This window comes from Haliaeetus albicilla, chromosome 8, assembly GCF_947461875.1.
Source record: "Haliaeetus albicilla chromosome 8, bHalAlb1.1, whole genome shotgun sequence".
In the NCBI taxonomy this organism is placed as follows: domain Eukaryota; kingdom Metazoa; phylum Chordata; class Aves; order Accipitriformes; family Accipitridae; genus Haliaeetus; species Haliaeetus albicilla.
The window spans coordinates 35,813,403-35,836,018 of record NC_091490.1 but is presented as its reverse complement, the minus strand read 5'-3'; the positions used below and the strand labels follow the sequence as shown (position 1 = coordinate 35,836,018).

Genomic DNA, 22,616 nt, shown 5'->3' with positions numbered 1-22,616 from the left:
ATCTGCTGGCTGGAGTAATCCCTTGCAGTATCCATTTGAAACTTTTGGGAATCTCTTTCTCAAGAGCCGCTGCAACATCCAGGCTGTGGAACACAACATCCAACCAGTCTTTATGAGAAAGTAGATACTACTGTTACATTTATAGAATACCAAGTCACATGAGTTTACTTTGAATATCTATAGCATCACAAAAAAAAAAGATAAGCCACACCCCAAAATTCTCAGAGACATTAAAGAGGGAATGCTTGGCTTCTGCTATCTTGTCAAGCTGGGATATAGACTAGACTGACATGGGAAGCAGGGATGTCTCAAGAAAGCTCAGGGAAAACTCTACCTAAGCCTTGCCATCTGTCTTCAAGAATTTCCTAGTATTGTAAGTCTGGAAGTACCTAAAAATTATCACAGACATTTTGCACAGACATCAAGTTCATTAGCAAACACTGCCAATGAGAAGCAACATCTTCCTGTAGATAGTGTCTGTATCATCAGCTAGAATCCATGCTATGGCAAAGGGAGTGGAGCACACCTGCATGTGAAGAACATAATGCTTTAACCCACAGCACAAAAAGGAGGGATTCATTAAAAACTCACTTTCAAAGCACAATACCCAAAACATGACTATTCCACATGTGGCCTAGTGCATGAAATCCATAAAGAATTCTTCTGTGCCTTGCATGTACTTAACATCTTTAGCTCTTGGAAAAATTGTCTACCTTAGTAGTTAGACTTTCACTAGTGTCTACACCAGATGCTGCTGCATAACATTTCAAGACTGTTGGGATGAAGAGTACACTCACTTAACACAAAGTTGTGCTACACACACCCCCCCCCCATCACAGGCTATATTTGGTGGAAATGGAAAAACTGTATGAGAAGCTTTGTACTAGGTCAAGTTTTGCAGATTAACATGGACTTTCACTGAAATGTCTCACATGTTACAATGTAAGAAAAAACCTCAAAGCAAAATATTAAAAGGGTCTGATGTCTCAGTAAGAGCTTTAGAAGCAATGATCACCTGCTGTTCCTGACTTGCTAGCACCTCTAGCTAATAACAGAAGTTGAAGAATTAAACAAAACCAGAAAGATGTTATCTATACAGGCTTGAATCCTACTCCCTTCAAATGAAAAAAAATTCTAGTAGTGCATGTTCCTACAAATGTACAAACCAAAATTTTTAAATTGGAATGTTATGCCAAGTCAATTGGGAGAGTTGGGATGGAAAAGACATAAGAGAAATAGGGTTAAATATCCTTATATCAACTATTTTAAAAATTAATATTTTATTTTTTGAAGTAATTAAAAACACTGTGACAAACTGAGTGCCATCACAAGTTAAGGTACAAAATACTCATCTAGTTTTTTTTTTTTTAATGGGACTAAGCACCCAAACACAGACTTTCTAATAAACACAGACGAGGGTTCAATACCCCACAGAGCAGAAACAATGAGTTCAAGAATCTAGAGGTACTGTACTGTTAACTAAAATGATACTCTTGAGTGTTTAGTCACCAATATTTGTGATGAGAGAAAGTTGGCATTTACATGGACGCTACTGCTCAGTCAGGATTTAATCTTAATTGAATAATGGTAATGGAATATCACCTATTACTGACTTATCTTGAACATTGTGTCCATTCAGGCCAGACCAAAGCACCAGGTCTTCCCAGATCAGTTTGCAGAACAGTTTCTACAAAAAGCAGGATTCTGTCTAAATGTCAAGCAATTTGGTGTTAGCAAGACTTGCATTATTACCACTAAAATCAGATACCGACTGAAACAATACAAGGTTAAACAGTGTTTTCTTAGCCACATTAGGGAGCTCATGATGTCAGATCTGTCTAGAAAGCTAAATGTGCTCTGACATGGTTTTTGAGAAAGTCGGCTTTTGCCTGGAATAATTATCCATCCCATGCAAAGCACAAGCTTTTGAGTTCAGATATGAGTATAAACATAATGAAAGTGGAATACAAGTGAAGACAGGTCTAAGAACTACTTCCAGGAGTCTGAAGTCTAAGCAGCCCCTTCTTCAGTTCAGCAATTTTATCTTCTCTTGAGGCTGCGTAACTCTTTGCTGTCTTAATGAGAGAGTCATGACGCTTCTCCAACCCAGCCTTCAGATTTAGGTATATTTCCTAGAAAGAGGAGATAAGGGGGGGGAGGAAGGGAAAATCCATTAGCAAATTTAACATTTATGCTTTATAAGGATTTAAGTGAGAGTGGTGTGGTGGTCTTAAGGTACATTTTGAAATCACTTGTCCCTGGCTTAAGCAGCAGCATTCACAGAACACAAGGAAGTTACAAAATATCAGAATAAGAGCAGCCACAAGCAAAATCCCAAAATTTTGATTCTGTTGTAATTCTAGTGGTCACACACAGCACTAGCCCAATATTCACACTACTACTGCCCCATTCTGTGTTAACCTATGTCACCAAAGTCTCTGCCACCATGACTGCTACCATTGTCCTCCCACCGCAGACAGTACTTCAGTAATGAACAGATAGGATGAGATGCTACAAGCAGACTGTGATCGCCTACTCCCAACCTATCAGGATTTCTGCCCCTTTCCAAAGCTAAGTGGGACAGTCATCTTCCTGCAAGCTCAGGAAGAAAGCATTTGTGACATGGCAAGTGGTCCTGTATTTGAAGGAGACTGTTGAGAAGGTTACAGTATTGCCCATCACTACAACATGAACGTAAAAAGCCTCACAGGTCAGGTCTCAGGGGCCAAACAAAAAAAAGAAAAAAAAAGTCAATTGCTTAGAGCTGGAAGTACCATGATACAAAAACAAACATCATGGAACTAGCATAGTATCTGCTACAGGCACAGGTGGGAAGACAAGTTTAATTTCACTTCCCAAAATACTGGGCAATCACACCATTCCAGAGTCTTTCCTCTCAGGTCTGCAAAGCCCACTTCTCCTGTGGGCCAGCTATACAGCCTGCAGACATGAGAACAAGCCCTAGCAATCCAGTGGAGCCACAGGCAGGAATTGCTCTCCCTTCCACTATTCACACAAACCATCACCTGCACAGCCTACTCATTTTTAGGGACAATACGTGTTCTTCTATCTACACAGCCCAAGTTAAAAAAAAAAAAAAAAGGGGTTTGAGAATACCAAAGAGGATTCCTTTAGGGGGAGGGGAAAAAAAAAAAAACAAACCCCACACCACACAAAAACCCTCACCTTGGCTTTCATTTCTTCTTTTTCAGCATTCTCATTCAGCTGCTGAATTTTGAACCTTGTCTGTTGGATTTCCTTGTGAATGGCTGTCACTTTATCATATACAGCACCCCTCTTCTCCTGAACTTTGTTACAATATCTAAAGGTGGGAAAAAAAGTTAGTACTGAGCCATTTGACTAATTCCAGATTAAAATTAACCCCACCACAAGCAAAGCTTGCATTTTATGAGCATGAAACTATCAGCTTCTAGAAGCAATGCTGTACAGAATTTACTTGCTTGAAAATCTATCCAATTGTTAAACTAGAACTTAGGTACAAGAAGTGAAATTCAAAGTGGATTTAGAGGAGTATGTTGAAGATTCTCAGTGGCTGCCAAACAAGGCAACTCAAGTGACTCCAATGGAACCAACCCAACAGACAACTGGACACTGCATCTTCTTGCCTTTGAGTCAGTGGAGAGCCCTGCCTAAAGGCAGACATTGGACTAGGTTAAAAGCAATAGAGCTGCACTGGATGTTTCAGCACAATTGAAAGTCACAAATTTTCCTTAGCCACAGATCCCCTCCCACCAAGTTAGAGCTCTAATCCCATACATCAACATATATCATCTGCAACTTCCAGTCCATCATTTCACTGCATTCCAAACAAAGATCAAATACATTTCCCCAGATGGCAGGTAAACTCACATAGTCCCAGCTGTGAGCTGCCATGTAACCCACAAAGGGTTAGCATGGGAACAGGACATCTACTCTGGCTTCAAGTGCAAAAAAACACCTACCAGTTTATACTAAGCATTTGTACAATAATTACAGTGGGAACTATAGCAGCTGCTTTCTCTAAAGAATGGTTGAAATCACTCATACTTAGCAAGAGCCTACTTAAATCTTCCTACGTCAAGGGAAGAGTCAAGACACATTCTCTTATTCACCAGCAAAAACTCTTGTTTTCAGACCAAGGTTACCTCCCTTCTCCTCTTGCTTATCAAAGCATCTAATTTTATCACTCAATGGAAATATCTGACACATTAAAAACAGATAAATCAGCAGCAACTTCTAACATAAAGGAGCATTAGATTATATTATTTTCATTCTTTATTTGGAAGGAAAAGTAGCTTTTAATTAATCTCCTTTAGCTGGTACAATACACTAAACGAGGAGCAAAGGAAGCCCAGGAATCTTGTTGCCATTCTACACACCACACAAGCCTTATCAGCATGACTAAATCTTAGTTGACTCTCTCAGCCACGTGGAAAAAGCTCTCTTCCATCATAGTTAATCTCTCCAGCCAATAAATTTCCACATTCCTTTTCCTATCCATGTACAAAAAAATGTTATATAATAAGCTGTCTCCATAACAGTTCAGCACTTCTAATCTCACAGTGAAGCCACGACCTTACAATGCTGCAGTTTGCTGCTGCAGAAGTGACTGCTGTGCTCTAAACAGTGCCTTGCAACTTGCCTTTAGCATATGGTAGGAAGGAAGATGGGCTAAGAGGCTTTGATCAAATGACACTTTTCCTTTTGTTTTAGAAGCATCATGTCAGTATAATACTCCTCTGAGATATGAGCCCCATTTCCCCATGGGTCTTGAACATCTTTGATAATGAGCAAAAGTGGCAAGGGAAATTATGAAAAATTCATGAAAGGCAAATGGGGCTTTGTTGAAGTCTGATAAGTTGGAAAATTATCCCAATGTGACATTCTCTTTAAGAAGATAAAAGAATCAAGAATAAGCATTATAAATTAAATTAGTGCTCCAATAAAAGAAATTCTGTCAAGTCACATTGCAATTATTGATTTGAGACCCCAAGTCCCTGCCTGCAGCATTACTGGTCTTCATACAAAGCTATCCCACATCACTCATTTTCTTGTTACTGCTAAGCTACGTGTTTGTACCAGACGCGAACTTTGGTAGCACATAACGAAGACATAAAGTAGCATCAGGCAGAAATGTCAGCTCATCCATACTCAAATACAGTGTGCTTATATTGTTCCACATCTTCACGCTTCTTTTTTATCCTTATTTCAGCTGTAGACAGCTTCTCGTGTTTTGCAGTGACCAGCCTTTTTAAGGACATTTCATCTGTCTTCCCCTTTTTCAGCTCTATCTGAGCACTCTCAAGCTGGTCTTCCAGATTTCTGACCTAGAGTACATAAGTATTGAAATAAATTAGGGGGGAGGGGGGAATCAAAACAGCATACCCTGTTATAGTTTACCAAGATTAGAACTAGCTTCCTGATTTTTGAAGATCTGATTGCTAACTAATTCTCCCATTTAAATCCCAGTTCCCTAGTCTTTATCTGATTTTAAACACATCCAAATGTGCAAGATCCCATCACTTCCCATGATTTTCAGAAATTGCTATGAGTTCTGCTATAGCTCTTAGCCAAGGGTAATTTGAACATAAGCTATACAAATATCCAAAAAGACTGCATACCATTTTTCAAATGCTGCTAACAATTGCATTCTCCCCAAACTGAGTAGCAAATAGCAAGGTACTGTATTGTGACAAACATTTCATCAGGGAACGGCTGGCTTAGTTATAAAGTTAAAGGCACTTAAGACATGACTTTTCCTGAAGTAGTAATTTTTTGCTCTTAGTTTCTGCTCTCTAGGCAGAAGAAACTGGATCTCACTTCTCTTATTCTTCCATCATTTCCTACGAACAACCCCAAAACAGTTCAAACTATTTTAGGTCAGGTTTCTATGGCAACAAAGGCTTTCTTTGAATATTAAAAGTGGTCAATAGTACATTAGCTAGTGGGATGCAGCAAAGCAACAGTTATGTTTTACTGATGTTTTTAAGAATAAGATTTTAAAGTTATCCAAATTCTTTCTTTTTGGGGAAGAGGAGAGATGGGAAATTTCAAAATACAGACATTTACTGATGATCACCTATCTTGCTTAGACATTAAATTCTCCCTAAACAGATATAACTGGAATAATACAAACCTCTGCTAATACACTGGCCAGTCTCTCCACATTTGCTCCCTGTCTTTCCATCTTCTTTTGATATAACTGCACCTCCAGTTGGCATGATGGCAGAACCTCAACTAGGTCTCTATAACCTTCATATTTCTCAATAACTTCTTGCTTTAAAGAGAAAAGACTTAAGAAAACAGCTTTGGAGTTCAGCCATTATCTTGTATAGCATTAATGCATGTTGACTTTTGTACCCATTCCTTCATTGTTTAACATACACTAGAATTACTATTTAGTAGTTACTGAAATGACATCTTCAGTTTGCATAAAAAGCATTTACTTGGAAAGCACAGGAAAAGTGACATGCAAGTGTTATTACACTGAACTAACTAGCTTGTTACAAGAGCTTTCAGGATTGAAAAAAAAGCTGTCCAGTGAATAAGTTCTAATACTGGTAAAACAGGAGTTACGTAAAGTATCATAAAAACGGATGTCTGGAATTAAAGCTATAAAGTTTACACCTTTGGAACAAAAATACCTAGAGAGACAAAGTTATGCAAGCTTCACTGATGTATGAGCAATCATGAACTACACAGCTTTAAAGACTGGACATCACTATAAAAAAAAAAACCCAAAAAGCTAGGAAGGGAACTCTATGTTCTGCATACTAGTGGAGATGGTCATCAATTCCAGAAACAGTGAAGGATAACAGAGACACTATGAAGCATGTGTTCTAAATCCAAGGACATTTGTGAGCTGCCAAAATATTGTCATCTCTTGAAAGCAAACAGCCAGATTTAGCATAGTAATATATTATTATATTAATATAGTAAATATTAACTATATATTAATGTAGTATAGATTCAAGAGTTCTACACCTAGTTTCACAAATAAACAGTCTCATCAAGGCCAAAGCAGCAGTAAGTGCAATCCTGCTTTTCAAAAAAAAAAAAAGCCACCAACACAAAAAACCCAACTCCACCCCTACAACCAACCTTCAGTTTTCTCTGAAAGTCTGAAATGAGATCACAACAATGACTGTATAAGTCATTCAAGAAGCAGTTCTAGACAATGACAGTTCAGTAAAATGTGCTTTTTCTAATAGAGTATCTCCTTGTGTGGACAGAGGAAAACCTCACCTTGGATTTCTTGAGTTTCTTAACAGTCTCTTTCATCAGTTCTTTGTAATTTTTCAGTTCCTCTGGACTCTCCACAATTTTTGATTTCAGCTGCTCTTGTTCTTCTTTCAAAGTAGCCATTGTCACTTTAAGCTCATTCTAGTTAACAAGAGAAACACTTTCAATATTAGCAGTTAGGTGAACAAAGAGGAATTGTGAGGCATGGTTTGCCAGGATCTTATGACTAGACAGGTTCTCTTCTCTGTTGTAAGCCATTCCTCATTAGCAAGTTTGTTTTAAAAATAAATTCCTCTCAACAGCATTAACATTCCCAACCAAAGCAGTTAACAGTCCATTTTGCTCCCTGAACATGCTTACAGGGGTGCAATACTAAGTCACGAGAACAGCATTTAACTAGTACTCCACAAAAAGCCTGCTAGCTAATACATATTACTAGCAGCTTTCTCTTTCAGAACCCCTCACCTAGGACAACTGAGGCAGTCACTGCAGGGTTTCAGAGCTAGCTCTATCAACCTGGTAGAAGAGCAACAAGCTTCCTGTTCAACCTCTCAAAAACCTCCTGTTTTGTTCCCACCAAGTGAGTGGCTACCTCATTAGCTCTTCTATGCACCTAAGGTAAGCCGATGGCTCCTCAGAAGTCCAGATTTCTTGCCCTTTTACAGATAAGCTTCCTGAACACAGACAGAGCTTTACATTGCAGAGTTGTGTATTTAAAGTTAACAACAAAACAAGCTAGTGCAGTAAAGCTTCCATGGGGGAAAATGAAACCAAATCAGTTTTTTAAAAAACTAATAATCACCACCTGAACATTACCTTGCTCGAAGAATAATTTGATACTAGAAAGAAAGATGATCTATTAGTTGATCTTAGATGTAAGCTACAGCCTACACCTAAGCAGAGGTATACTTACCAGTTTTCGGGTACTCTCTGCAATATCTGACTTCTTTTGTGAAATCACTTCTTGCAATGCTGTCTAAAAAAGCAACAAAATTTAAGTAAGCATCTCTACAACTGCTACCTCCTTTACCCTTCTATCATAGATCTGTCTACAAGAAAAATCCCATTTATGGTTTCTTTGGAGTGCCATAAATAGCAGACAAAAATTGCAGCCTGTAAGATTTAAAAGACAGGGAACAAGAACATTGTCGCTAAAGCCACTGGGAGCACTAGGGATGCAGCAGCAGTAGGGATAAGAGACAGACTACTTCTATTCTTACTGACCCTGGCAGCATTATACACACACAACCTTCTTTGCCAGAGGCACTGTTCTTGAGAAAAAAACTAAGTTAATACAAGGTCCCCAATAATATAGAAGTCAAGCACATGGTTAATAATATTAATAGTAGAGACATGACTTAATGTGACAAAAAAAAACCCAAAAAACCCACCTAACCACAACTTTTTTGGGCTCTGTTTTTTTTTTTCCAAAGCAGCTGAAAAGGTTACCTATGAAATCTTAGAGGCAAGTTGCCACTGCTGGAAAGTTACCCCCACAATCAACCCTATTCTTTTTGCCAGGCATTCCCTTGGGTGACCCTTCTTAGGCCTCGTTTCCTGCCATGGCTCACCTCCAGTTCTTTGAATCCAGGTGGAAAAAGGGAAACATACACATCGCACTTCTCAGCAATAACACAGGTACCTCCCAAGTCATTGCAGTAATGCATTTCAAAAAGAAAGAGCCAAATACACTTTTGTATTCCCCAAGTCTTATCTCAAGTATGTTTCACATTCCTTACAGTGAAATGTGCTAAGGGTTAGACAAGACATTGTGTTGCAATGACCTTTGTTTTAAATCAGAAAAGTCCCCTTTATCCTTTGTAGAAGTAGGTGGCAGGGAACAAAAATCAACAGAAATAAGGAACACCCATGATCAGAAGCCACTGCAGCATTTCAGAGAAATATATAACAAGATCATACTTGTTTCCGACGGTAGTCTTGCCTTAGTAGTTGCTCCAGTTCTCGAATGTTATCTGTCAGTTGCTTGACCTCTGCTTGATGTTCAACTGGAACAGTGCTAAGCAAAAAATAAAGACATTGGACAGTTTCAACATCATTATAGTCAGGTCAGAGTACAATAGATAAAAAAAAAAAAGAAATCACTCTTTCCAAAGAGTTTACAACCAGCAACTTTAGTAATCAGGGCAAGACAGTCTCAAATTAATACATCTTACTTTCCTTTGTGTGTAAGATTTTGTAGCTAAAGCATAACCTAAAGAGCTATTTTAGCAAGAAGTGGTACAAGCGTAACAGAGGACTAAATTTAAAGATCATGTTAAGCACAGCACAAAAGAACAACAATTCTACCAATTTTTGTGGCGATTTTCATTTATGAAATTTGCATATTACCTGCCATAGAAACAGCTTGTATTACGGTAGGCCTATAGCTAGCTAGAGAATCTCCTGTCTAACACATACCAAGAGCAGCTATCAGAGAAAAAACTCTTTGTTTTGAAAGCTATCTTGGAAACTAGCCATCTCTTCATCCTATTATCCAGAAGCAAAAGCAAAACTTAATGGTGCAAAGACACAGGCAGTAGGACTAAATGGCCTGAAACAGAATGGGGCAAACATGTCAAATAACTAAGGAAGACAACTTTACCCATCTATTCGGTTCAAGATGGGCTTCCTACAGCTATTGGAGAGATAAAGACATATCACTAAAAGCTAACGATAACAGCAAGAAGTTTCACCATAATCCCCAACATACAAAATACGCTATCGTCTCAAAGCAACCATATAATCCCAAAGTCACATTTTTATTTTCTGCCAGGAAGCCTTCTAGCTTAACGCCAGTAGAGCTACTTCTGTAACTGAGCACAACCCAATAGCAATGTCTATTTTCTGGCTTATTTCCCAGGGAGGCTAACCAGCAACAAAGTCAGACAAGGGCCAAAGGAGAAGTCAAGTCTGCTCAAATTAAGAGTTCCTGAAGTAGTTATCGAACAATTCTGTCAAAACACACAGCTTAAACTACTCAGTTCCTGATTAGGCACCCCATATAGAATCATAGAATCATTTAGGTTGGAAAGGGCCCTTAAGATCGAGTCCAATTATTAACCTAACACTGCTAAATCCACCACTAAACCATGTCCCTAAGCACCACATCTACACGTCTTTTAAATACCTCCAGGGACAGCGACTTAACCACTTCCCTGGGCAGCCTGTTCCAATACTCGAGAACCCTTTCGGTGAAGAAATTTTTCCTAGTATTCAATCTAAACGTCCCCTTGTTACTTGGGAGAGAGATCAACATCCACCTCGCTACAACCTCCTTTCAGGTAGTTGTAGAGAGTGATAAGGTCTCCCCTCAGCTTCCTTTTCCCCAGGCTAAATAACCCCAGTTCCCTCAGCCGCTCCTCATCAGACTCGCTCTCTAGACCCTTCACCAGCTTCGTTGCTGTTCTTTAGATGTGCTCCAGCACCTCAATGTCTTTCCTGTAGTGAGGGGCTCAAAACTGAACACAGTAGTCAAGGTGCAGCCTCACCAGCGCCAAGTACAGGGGGACCATCACTTCCCTAGTCCTGCTGGCCACACTATTTCTGATACAGGCCAGGATGCTATTGGCCTTCTTGGCCACCTGGGCACACTGCCAGCATTGAGCTGGCTGTCAACCAACACCCCCAGGTCCTTTTCTGCCAGGCAGCTTTCCAGCCACTCTTCCCTAAGCCTATAGCGTTGCCTGGAGTTGTTACGACCCAAGTGCAGGACTCGGCACCTCACCTTGTTGAATCTCATACAATTGGCCTCAGCCCATTGATCCAGCCTGTCCAAATCATGTGCACTGAACAGGAAAGTAAAGTAGTACATCTCACAGCATTTACTCCTCATACTCACTTCAGTTTCTCCAGCTTCGCTGCTGCCTCCCGATTTGCAGTCTCTAGTTGTTGGTGTTTCTCCATAGCTGATTTCTGCAAAATTAAGTATTCAGAGATATTTTTAATTTTAGCAGAATACCATTTCTCTCTGGGCTTCTTTTAGAGCCCTGCTCTTCATTATTTCACATTGTCCTGGTTTCAGCTGGGATAGAGTTACCAGCTACTAGGAAGACAGTTACAGTGCTATGTTTTGAGTTCAGTATCTGAAGAATGTTGATAACACTGATGTTTTCAGTTGTTGCTCAGTAGTGTTTAGACTATAGTCAAGGATTTTTCAGCTTCTCATGCCCAGCCAGGGCACCTGACCCAAACTGGCCAACAGTGTATTCCATACCATGTGATGTCCCACCTAGTTTAGGAACTGGGAAGGGGGGGGCAGGGAATCGCCGCTTGGGGACTGGCTGGGTGTCAGTTGGCGGGTGGTGAGCAATTGCCCTGCGCATCATTTGTACATTTCAATCCTTTTATTACTACTGTTGTCATTTTATTAGTGTTATCATTATCATTATTAGTTTCTTCTTTTCTGTTCTATTAAACCATTCTTATCTCAACCCACGAGTTTTACTTCTTTTCCCGATTTTCTCCCCCATCCCACTGGGTTGGGGTTAAACCACGACACACATGACATGCACCATCTCTGAACTACTTGAAATATTCAGAAGATAAGCCACCTGCAATTCTAGCTTCAGCCCACTGACTATTACACCTATCTTTTCTCAAAATGATGCGAGGTGTCAAACCTTCGCTTATCAGGCTAAGCTATCAAATAAGTTACTGGGAAAAAACTTCAGATAATAGCTTAAGTAATAACTTGGTCATGGTCATACAGAAACCTTTACAATATTGACAAGCTCATCCACTCTTCTAAACTGACATGTTTCCTTAAGGGCTTTGCAAAGGTTTTTCTTAAACCATTTACAGTAGCTGTGTATGCTTATAACATTTAATATAGTTGTACAAGTTTCACATAATATTAAACTGGTACTTTCCTGTATTACTTGGCTACCTTTAAGATTCCAATGTGTTATGTAAACATGCAGTTAAAACCCCACAACCTTTATGTTCCCAGTTCTAGGTTAACATTAATTATACTTAAGTAGGTATCTGGAGTAACATGGCACCCAATCTTACATAGTTCAGTTGTAACGCCAAGTAGACCTCACGTCGGAATTCTCTGAAATTTACAAAGTTGAGAATGCCACTCAAGAAGCGAGCTGTCCTCTTTGTTTCTGAAACAGGAATTGCAAGCCATCACTATTCTGGTTTCCACATGCATTGCAATTGTTTAGAAAAAGTTGGGCAAAACATAATTCAGAGAAGAGACAGAAGTTACAAAACAATGGAATCCAAATTAGTTCTTCCCCTGCTCACCTTATAAAGATTTCACAGACTACACAAAAACTAGCACCAAGCCATGAACTTACAATGGCTTAGCAATTCTATGCAATATAGCAAATGAAAACGGCACCTAGGAGGAGGACTATTAACATACAGCCTCCCATTAAAACAAAAGTCAGTGTCAATCTTCTAATACAACTCTGAAGATAGAACCTCACTATAACTATCAGACTAACTGAAGACAGCAGTTTGAACTGCAGGGACATTTGGCTCCTATATTATTCCAGAGTTGCCAAGATAATTTTCATTAGCATCTATTCTTACACTATTTCAATTATGTCACAGTCCACTCTCCAGACCAGCAGGTTCAAGAGACTCATAGCATTCAAAACTACCCTCAGTTATTTAACTGGATTAGCCTACATAAGGAATAAAGAGAAGAACTGCTCATTAGAACCAGCTTGTCTAAAGGACACAGCAAGGGTCAGAAGATTAGCTGGAAGCCACAGACAGTTCTCTCTGTACTAGATGCCCATCTGGCTATGCCAAATGAGAAAAAAGCATCTGGATATTAAGTGACACCCACCACCCCAGGTGGATTACAACGCACAAGGACTACAATGCACTTGCTTACTTGGGTTTAACACATCAGCAATTTGAAAATCGTTAATCCGGCACACTGGAAGTAAGCGCTCCCTGCAAAGAAAACAAAATACAACCTTATCTGGAGTGACCATTGTTCAGTTTTTGCGTTATATCCATTTATTACAAAACAGATCTTGTCCTCTCATCCCAGAGCATATGTACAGCAAGCACAAGACAACAGTAAGTCTCAGGAGAATAACACAGTAGGACTCCACACACAGATCAGTATTAAAAATTTGCGTTCTTACAGCATCTCACAAAGATTTCTATAGACAAAAATACTTGCCTGTAGAACAACTTTTCATCTTAATTAGGGAACTCCTGTGCTTAACTGTTAGTCAGTTCTGCCCTTAAGACTGAAATGAAGCTTAAAGTCTAATACTCACCTCATTCCAACAAAGATATAGAATTCAGACAGCAAATTTATACAACAAGTATTTAAGATCCCTCTTCTAGGTGTAATCATGACCCTCTAGCCATTCAAAGTATAGATTTGTGCTCCACCTTGGTGAGGCTGGATTATTTCGTTAACATGTTCATTTTGACAAGATAGCTGCCTGCTGAGAATTCTACTCTATTAAACATTGCTGTCCCCTCTTCATCTGCAAATTTCACTTTGCTCAGAGCCAATAAGCAGCAGAACCACCATCAGCAAAAAGGCATAAAGCTCCACTGCTTCTAGAAAATTGGACCTTTACAAGGAATAGCAACTGAACAGATGCAGCGTCTTCTACTTACATGTGAATATACAAGTTACAAACAGGTAGAAAGCCTTCAAATATCTGTGGATACATTATGTCAACGTTGACTGGCATCTAAAGAGTAAAGAGAGTCAATGCATAAGTAGACAATACTTAAACAAAAATACACAGGTTTGTTTTCACAACATAAGATAATTCACATAGATTAAACACACTGAGGATGGTCTCCCCATCCACAGGGAACACATGTTAGAGGCTGAAGAATGCAATCAAGTTAATCAGCAGACTATTTTAAGTGTGAATTTTGGCTGGTCAAAATACAAAAAGACAATAACAACTAAAGCAGCAACATCACAAACTCTGAAATTTGATCTAAACTCTCAGTTTTAATTTGTTCAAAACTAGTGCAGAAGGACAGTCTCTACATTACAGACCTAACAACAAGCTCTTCCTTTAAACACCCTGAAATTCACACACTCAATTTTTTTTTATGGAGAAGTCAGAAGGAGAAGGTAGTGGTATACTGTCACCTTTTTCTGGTATATTAAACCTCATAATACAGTATCCCAGATAATGTCATTGCCTGTGAAAAACTGAGTTATCTGGTGCTCATATGATCTTCTGTTTCAGTTTATCCAAAAATGGCACGAGACAACACTATTTATTCTCACTTTCAGGAATCAGTTCTTGTCTAACAGAGACAAAAGATAAATCAAGCGTTAATCAACAAGGTATCAGTTAACCTCCAGCTACACTTCTCCTTACTTTCCTCTCAGTTAATGGAGAAGCAGAGATGATCAAACATTAAAAGCGACATTTACTTTCCTTCTAGACTAGTCTAACATCTAAGCAGAGACCCTCCTCCAACAATGGCCAAAAGGCAGATGCCCAAGAAGACAGTATGTGTTTTCAAGGCCAGAGATGGCATAAGCTTGTCCAATCCCTCCTGGACCTTACAGGCATTTCTGGCACCAGCAGCATCTCAAAGAAAACAACTCACAGCTTAACCGCAGAAGGAGAAGGCTCTCCACAGAGCCTTTCCTTACAGCCTACAGTGGCAAGGGAGCTCCTCTTCATGCCCACTAGCTCCTATAGTGGAGAAGGAATTATCCTCTCCATGAAAAAAAAACCACAAAACAAAACAAACAAACAAACAATACCCCAAAACAAAAACCCCAGAGGCAGCACACCCACAGAACCACTATTTCTATAAGTATCTTCAGCTGAAGCTAACTTCAAGACCAGGAGCAAGGATCAAAGCAACTTCTCAGATGTAATCAGCAAGGCCTCAGCAACAACCCACAGATAATGCTTCCAGGTTCATTTACCTCTGGTAAATGACCCATGCTGATGGCTGCAATGCAGCACTGCACTCTCACTCCTGCCTAAGTGAACAGGCTAGTTGCCTCCCTAAACACAAATGCCCATAGGTATATAGCACCTCACACACAAACAATTCTGCAATAGAGGCAGAATTTCTAAGCTCCTGTTCACGCAATTACAACATACAAAACAGTAAGCTACTTGCCATTTGCTAGTGAGAAGATAAGAGGGACATACTTCAACATTTAATTTGTTAAGTGCAATATCTTTTTCCTTTCACATTTCATTACACCTGCCACTACAGACGTACCATGTAGAAATGCTCCAGGCGGATTCCATATACCTTCTGCAGGATTCTCATGTAAATCATGTGTAAAACTTCAAGCTGCAAGAAGAAAGGACATGAATCAGTATTCCATATGATTGAGTTATTCAGGGCTCCCAGACTAGGTCATAAAAGTAGTTCTGCTTTTAACACACGTAGGTTGATTTCACTGAGTCACCAAGACTAACAAGTTTTACTTTCCAATAACTTGCAGTTCAAGCATTACTATCTCATAATACAATTACAAGAGACAGCAATCAGCTTGGACAACTACAGTCCTAACTGCCACAGCTATGTATTGTTTTTCATTACATTGCTGCTCACTGAGCAGTTTTCAAACCAAGTGACACCAAAACCAAAAGAAGTCACAGAAACTATAATCCCCTAGCAAAGAGTGCCCTTCATCACATTATTAAAACAGAGGGGCAAAAAATACCTACAAGCCAAACAGTTATTAATTTACAGCACTAATCCATGATCAATTCAAATCAATCTTACTTCTTAAAAATGATCATCCCATCGTTCTCTAGAAGAGCAGGGCCAGCCTCCTCCATCATCAGGCACAAGCATTTACATAGCAGCACAAGGAATCACACTGAGGCACCAATTCAATTTAAAGCCACTTCTCTTTTGTTGAGGACACTGCAAGCCTGCACTAACATTAATGGTCAGACCAATACAAGAAAAAAAAAGGGGGGTGGAGCAGGGAGGAGTTGCTTTTTACAGGATTGGTTTAAAAGCATTAGTCGATCAACAAAGCTGTTCAAACTATGACACTATGCCATACACAGCGGCTATTTTAACCTAGTTTCCACAGAAACGAGGCAGACAGACTGTAGTTTCATGTGTGCCCGTTTACGAACCCACCCCCTTCCTGGTGAGGCTTGAGCAAGCTTCTTTCAAGCCGAAGAGAGGAGAAGCTCTAGGTCTACCCCTGTAACTCCTACGAGACTAATCCGCCACATCAGAAAAACCAATCACTTTACTTAGAAGGCGCTGCTGTACGCCAAAGACCACGCAAGCCGGGGGATCGATCACCCAAGAAACCACCCGGCGCGCAGGAAAACCTCTGGTGCTACGGCACGCAAAGGCCTTCCTCCACGGCGGGCGGGAGGCTGCCCGAGCGCGGGCCGCGGCCTCCCCCGAGCCCCCTCACGCACCTTGGGGTTGCCGAACACGTCGCCCTTGACCAGATTGCGGGCCTCGGCGCCCGCCAGGACGTGGCTGCGGAGGTAGCTGACGATGTCGTCGGGGCTGTAGCGGGGGAAGGTCAGCGTCTCCATCCCGCCACCGGCCAACGGCCGCGCCGCCAACCGCCCTTCGCCGGCCGCAGCTTGAATTTAGCGGGCGCCGCCTCCGCCCCCGCCCCGCGTCACGCGCGAGCCCGCCCGTGGCCTATCCGCGACGGTGCCGGCGGGAGAGGGGGCGGGGCTTGGCGAGGCCCCGCCCCGCCCGGGCGCGCGGCGGCCGGCGGCCGTTAGGGGCGGGGCGGCCTGAGGCGCTGGGGGAGCCGGTGTGAGGGGAGGAGGAGGAAGGGTGAGGGGAGGAGGAGAGCGAACGGCCCGGTCGCCGCGGCTGCCTCGCCCCTGTGCGGGGTTCCGCAGCTCCCATCGCTTCCAGCCGCAGCGCGGGGCGGCTCGCCTGGGCCGCCAGTGCTCTGCCGCTGCCAGGGCGGGCCCCGCGCCTTGCCGCCCCCGGGGCGTTGGAAGGCCGCCCGCAGGCCGGCTTCGGGGCACCTACGGCCAGCGGCCCTCTGTCGGGGGCAGGGCGGGCCCTCCTGCTGAGGGGTGGGCAGGCGGAGGAACGCCGTGGCAAGTCAGCAGAGGGAGCTGAGGCGGCTTTGGAGAATTTCTTCTCGGTAAAAACGCCTCTGGAAGAACCTCCTTAGCTGCCTTCTCCGGCCTCCAGAAAGGAGACAAAGCCAATCCAGCGCATTGCACAGGGCACAAGTGACCACCGCTCGGATTTTGACACCATTTGTGGAAAAAATTGCACCGTTCACACCCACCCTGCACAGTTCCGATGCTCTCACCTGATGCACGCCTTCCCCGCACCTCCACTCGGCCGAAAGCGGTGCCCACTCGGCCAGCGAGGTCACGGCACTGTCCTCGAAGCCGGGCAGCTTTTGCAAGCCGTTGACATCACAGAGGTGTCAGCTGGCACTGAGTGCGACATGGAGACGCTCCAGCCATCGTTCCACACTTGCCAATGTAGAAACCGGGCTCGGTTTCCAGCCAGGCACTCTGCCAAGGAGTCAGTTGAGTCACGGACACAAAGCGCTTCCCGACAGCCTTGCAGCTGGACACCTCCTCGGCATGGCTGTGATGGTAATGCAGCTTCCATAGGGCTGCTTGCAGTCCCCAAAGGGCTGAGTGGCCTGGAAGGTCTTAGACCATGTCTCCTTCAGGTAGACCACAGCCCCTGAGCCTCGTGTTTCTTTTGGGGATGGGGATGGCATCAGAGAGGATCAACTGCCCAAGCAGGTGTAGCTGTCAGTACCTGGAAGTGAACTGCACAGGCCAGCAGTTGCAGGAGTTCCCTGCGGCCATCCCGCTGGACACCAGGCAGCTGATTCTGGCGGCAAACAACATCTCGTACCTGCCAGCAGTGGAATTGAGCTTCTTGGCTGATTTGGTCTATCTGGACTGCAGGAAGAACCTCTTGGGGGATGACCTGGATTTCACATTCATTGGTGTGGCCAAGCTTGTCTATCTGGACCTCAGCTTCAACAACCTCACACAGGTCACCTTCAGCACCTTCTCACACCTCCTCAGCCTGGTGGTGCTGAAGATCTCGGACAATCCCAACCTTGTAGCCATCGAGAAGGATGCTTTTGCCAACAACACCTGGCTGAGGCACCTGGATGTGAGCCGGACAGGCTTAAAGTTCCTGGACACCAGCACTGTCCGGGACCTGCCCAACCTGAGGTTTCTGGGGCTCAGTGACAACCTGTGGCACTGCAACTGTTCCTTTTTGGACTTCATCACCTGGATGACAGAGAGCAACGTTCTTTTTCCAGGTGAGAGCTGTGTGAGCAGGACCTCCCTCCTCCTGCAGATCTGTGTGGAATGGATGGGGCCCTCTGTTCTCTTTCCCAGAACTTCAGCTCACAAGGCTGTGCCGCTGCACGTTGACTGTGGGTCCCATCTTCTGGTGTTGCACAAAACATGGATCAGAGCAGCTGGGTTACACGCGCTTCACCCACAGAGGGTCACAGTTGCTCACACCCTCAGGACAGTCAGGGAGGTGTAGCCTGTAGCTAGGACATTGCTGCTGCTCCAAAACGCCTGGCTCCGGCCTCAGGAGGTGTCCCTGTGCCTGCGAGTCACAGCACCCTGGGGCTGCAGTGTCAAGAACGAGGAGCCCAACGTGGCTCTGGGGAGATCTGCGCTGGGAAAGCTGCTGCTCTGAATTTCCTGCCTTGGCTCCAGCTGCTCTGATCGCTTGGTGCTGCTGCAGTACCAGTATGTCTGTAATGATTGGTTAACCCCCCACTCTGTGGAATTGCTCTCCTGCCTCTGTTCTGACTTGTTCAGGGCAACCTCTCCAGCCCTGAGTTCTCCACTGTTTGGCCAGTGTCCCCTTCACCTCGAACACCTCCTGCTAGCCTCTTGTGCACAACGTGCCTGGCAGGTAGACCTCATTTGTGCAACCTCTGCAGCAACCATTCTGCTCAATGCTGGAAACAAAGCTGGGTTGAAAGCCAGTCAGCTCCTCTTCTGCTCTCATCCCTCACTGACGGGGTCTCCGGGAAAAGTTTGGGTAGTGTGGAAGCCATTGAGAGTTTAGCTGCTGAATTCTGTGGGGCTGTGATCACACCCTACTCCCCACTGACCTATTTCTGTACATGAAGAGTGTACACCATACCCTTTGCCTTAAGAGCACAGCAGGTGTTGTTCTAAGATAGATAAAAATTACAAATCCTGCAACCTCCAGCTGTCATGGTGCTCCTCAGCCCTCAGAGCAGGTACATTTCACTGATTCTCTGTGTCAAACTGTGACCCAATGCTCAGAAGTCAGCAAGAGACCTTTTGCTGTTCCCATGGGAGCTTTGGTTTGGGTCCCAGCTGACATTTGATGGTCAGAGTGAAACAGAACACAAGTTGTGCTCAGAAAAGCCTCTGTATCCTTATGGCTGGGAGGCTCCATATGTTCCCCCTCTTCCTCCAGAACCCCAGAGCAAATTGGCTGTCTTTTATCTGAAGTTTTCCAAAATAAGAAATGTATGTGCAATGCAGGTGAGCACTGAGTCCCACAGGCTGCAGCAGCAGAGTGCAGCTTGCTTCTGAATAAAAGCCATTTCTTGAATACAGGGTCTCCAAGACTTCTTTCCTTACATCATCTAGGATCACAAAATCAGCTGTTTCGCATCATATTGAGGCATTCTACAACTGGGCCATGGACGCTGAGTGTTCATGAGGCAGGGTAATCACCAGTTCCCTTTCCCAGAAAAACACTGGTCCCAAGGGCAAAGCTTTGCTCTGCAGCTGCAGCACATGAACTCGATTTTTCCAAACTGAAAAGGAACATAGCACAGCACCTGCTAACAAAGAAAGCTTGGTTTTCAGTAATGCATGACAGAATGGTGAGAGAGCTGCAAAAGAGAAACTGTTTGAGAAAGTGTCCATCAAATAAGAAAGGGCCACAAAAGAGCCCATGGGGAGAAAAGGGAATGGCAAATGGAAGCTAGTGTTAGGACAGAACCTAATTAAGGACATCTCTGTGTCTTACTAGGTGTAGTAAGCTCCCCATAGATTGTAAAGTCTTTTAATTTCCACATGCAGGTTACAGGCAGTTATGGAACAGTGTAAAAAAGTACTGTTCTTAGCAGTAAGATTAGAGATAACTCACTGAACCCTGGAACAGGAGAATAAAGCTCATTGCAGGCAATTTGGGAGGGTAGGAGTAGGAAAGGCAGTGGCAGGAAAGACTGGGGGTATAAGTATGGATCCCTGCACTCTCCTCTGGAAAATGGGAAAGCCAAAGAAACCAGGGAGCCTGCTGAGGCTGCTCCACTTCCCTGCTCTCTTGGGCTTTGCTGTGTCCTGGTGAGATGCTGTGGGTGAGTCCACAGGAGGCCATGTGCCTCCCGGGACTGGTGTGAGGGCTGTGCAAAACTTTCACGCTGTGCAAAATTTTCACACTGCCAGTAAGTGTATGCAGGCTGGACACTGTATCACAAACACCCGCCTGCCTTTAGGCAGGGAAAGGCAGCTCCCTCTTTGTTGGGACTGAGATGGCCCAAAACCGAGGGTTGTGACAGGAGCTGACAGCTCCAGTGCAAAGGGATGTTGGGACCAAGCCCTGAAATCTGCTGCAAGCAGATCCCCATCCTGGCCTTTAAAAAGCTACTGCTGATTTACAGAACACCTTTGTGTGAGTGTTTTGTGCTTAGCTGGATCTGTGCAGTCTAGGTGCTGACATGAAGTTGCCCAGGTCTAGATGGATTTGGGTAATAGAGATATAAAAGCTCTCCAGTTATACTCAGGACAATGAGAGATATCAGCATGAACACCACTGTAGCTATATCCCTCAGTAATATACGAAGTAATGTAATGTAATATAATATAAATCCCCTGTAGCTTGTTCGTCTCCACTGCTTCCCTTTTTCTCAGGCGCATCCATCCAGCGCATCATGCAGTGACCAGCCTGTGTCTAGCACAGTGACTGTGTCTGGTCTGAGGAATTCAAAACCTGCAGGTGAAGGAGAGGGCCATGGCTGAGAGCACGCTGTGCTTCTACAGACATCAAAAGGAGACAGTGCTTTTTACCACGCTCACTCAGCCTTTGCTAACTTCAGAGGGAAAATCCAGCATCTGGTTTATCACCACGTATATTACAATACGACAGGGTATAGTCATTATTTCAGTGGAAATGAATCATTGATGAGTTTCCTCCTCTTCTCTCACAGAGCAGGTGAGGCTATGCCTAACTGCAAACCACTCTTGTTGTCAAACTTGACTCCCTGTGCACAAGCCTCATTATTCCAGCATAATTTAGGCTATATCACTTCAGAAGGTGTTTGAGATTAAAAGGAACAAACACAAGTGCTCTTAAATTAAGATAAAAGTGCTCAGTCAGCAGAGGTGAACAGTGCAGGGACAGCATTTTGCCACAGTGGCATAGTCTGACAGGCAATATTTTCCTATGGAGGCAACACCACCAGAAATCATTCTGGCAACAGGGCAATTGTGGTTTGGCAAGGGTTTGCCTGTCCGCTTTTACCTAAGCCATGGAGGAAGGGGGGTGTGAAGTCTGTAAATATTTTTCAGGAGTTTAGCAAGGGGTTTTTTTAGCAGGACTACTGATCATTAATGCTTAAGACACAGGCAAGAGAGTCTTGCTTCTGCTTTTCCCTCTGCAGATGCTGACAACATCACCTGCTACACCCCAGAAGGCCTCCGTGCCCTGAAAATGCCTGCAGTGGAGACACAGCTCCACTTCAACTGCCTGACCCGGCTGTACAAGCAAGACTACATCTTTCTGTGTCTCATTGGCTTCTGCATATTCTTTGCTGGCACCGTGGCAGCCTGGCTGGCTGGTGTCTGTGCTGTTGTCTACGCAGTCCACACTTCAAAGGGGGAGGAGGAGGAGGAGGAGGAGGAGGAGGAGGAGGATGACACAGTCACTTAGGATCAGCCCTACAAATCCTTCTGAACGCCTGTCGTGGGAACTGAAGGCAGGCCCTTCCTGCCCAATTTCCCACGTTATGTCCCATTCTAGATGCTATTTTTCTGAAGTGAAATAAAACTGCAAGAGAAGAAAAGTCTCTGTGTTCCAGTTTCACTCACTGTGCTACCTCCACATTTCTTCTTCCACTGGGACTCAGGACATTGGCAAAATATTCATTTGGGGGGGCATGAGAGGTGTGCATAGTGCCATGCATTTACACTCCCGCTTGACCATGAGACCACATAAAAGCACAGTCACAGGGACTGGCTTGAGGAGGTACGATCTGAAATATGGGAAAGGCCTCAGCAGTGTGCTGTAGCCAGGGAGTTCACCAAGGCATTTTGACCAGAAAACCCAGCAGAGCGTACTGGGACCAGCCCAGATGGTTCACTGGAGCCCCAGGGAGTCCAAGAACTTTCTACTGTGGAAAGGCAGGTATGTATAAAGAGATTAAAGCCAGGACTGAGAGGCCTGGGATCCCACTGAGTGCT

The 22,616-nt window shown here is 43.5% G+C and overlaps 2 protein-coding genes across 2 annotated transcripts; one reads left to right on the top strand and one right to left on the bottom strand.

Moving 5' to 3' along the window:
* Window positions 1-1,236: 1,236 nt before the first annotated feature.
* On the bottom strand, window positions 1,237-16,838 carry NUF2 (NUF2 component of NDC80 kinetochore complex). Its single transcript, XM_069789791.1, has 13 exons — window positions 16,614-16,838; window positions 15,439-15,513; window positions 13,843-13,919; window positions 13,094-13,155; window positions 12,253-12,350; window positions 11,081-11,154; window positions 9,163-9,259; window positions 8,156-8,218; window positions 7,246-7,383; window positions 6,137-6,277; window positions 5,152-5,327; window positions 3,187-3,322; window positions 1,237-2,132 (listed from the first exon to the last, which is right to left on the bottom strand). Exons 1-13 carry the CDS (start codon window positions 16,734-16,736, stop codon window positions 1,983-1,985), a joined length of 1,410 nt encoding a protein of 469 aa, XP_069645892.1. The 5' UTR covers window positions 16,737-16,838; the 3' UTR covers window positions 1,237-1,982.
* A 385-nt stretch (window positions 16,839-17,223) lies between these two features.
* Window positions 17,224-22,213, top strand: LRRC52 (leucine rich repeat containing 52). Its single transcript, XM_069789790.1, has 3 exons — window positions 17,224-17,715; window positions 17,865-18,472; window positions 21,818-22,213. The coding sequence occupies exons 1-3, from the start codon at window positions 17,489-17,491 to the stop codon at window positions 22,084-22,086; spliced, it is 1,104 nt and encodes a 367-aa protein (XP_069645891.1). The 5' UTR covers window positions 17,224-17,488; the 3' UTR covers window positions 22,087-22,213.
* The last annotated feature ends 403 nt before the right edge of the window (window positions 22,214-22,616 follow it).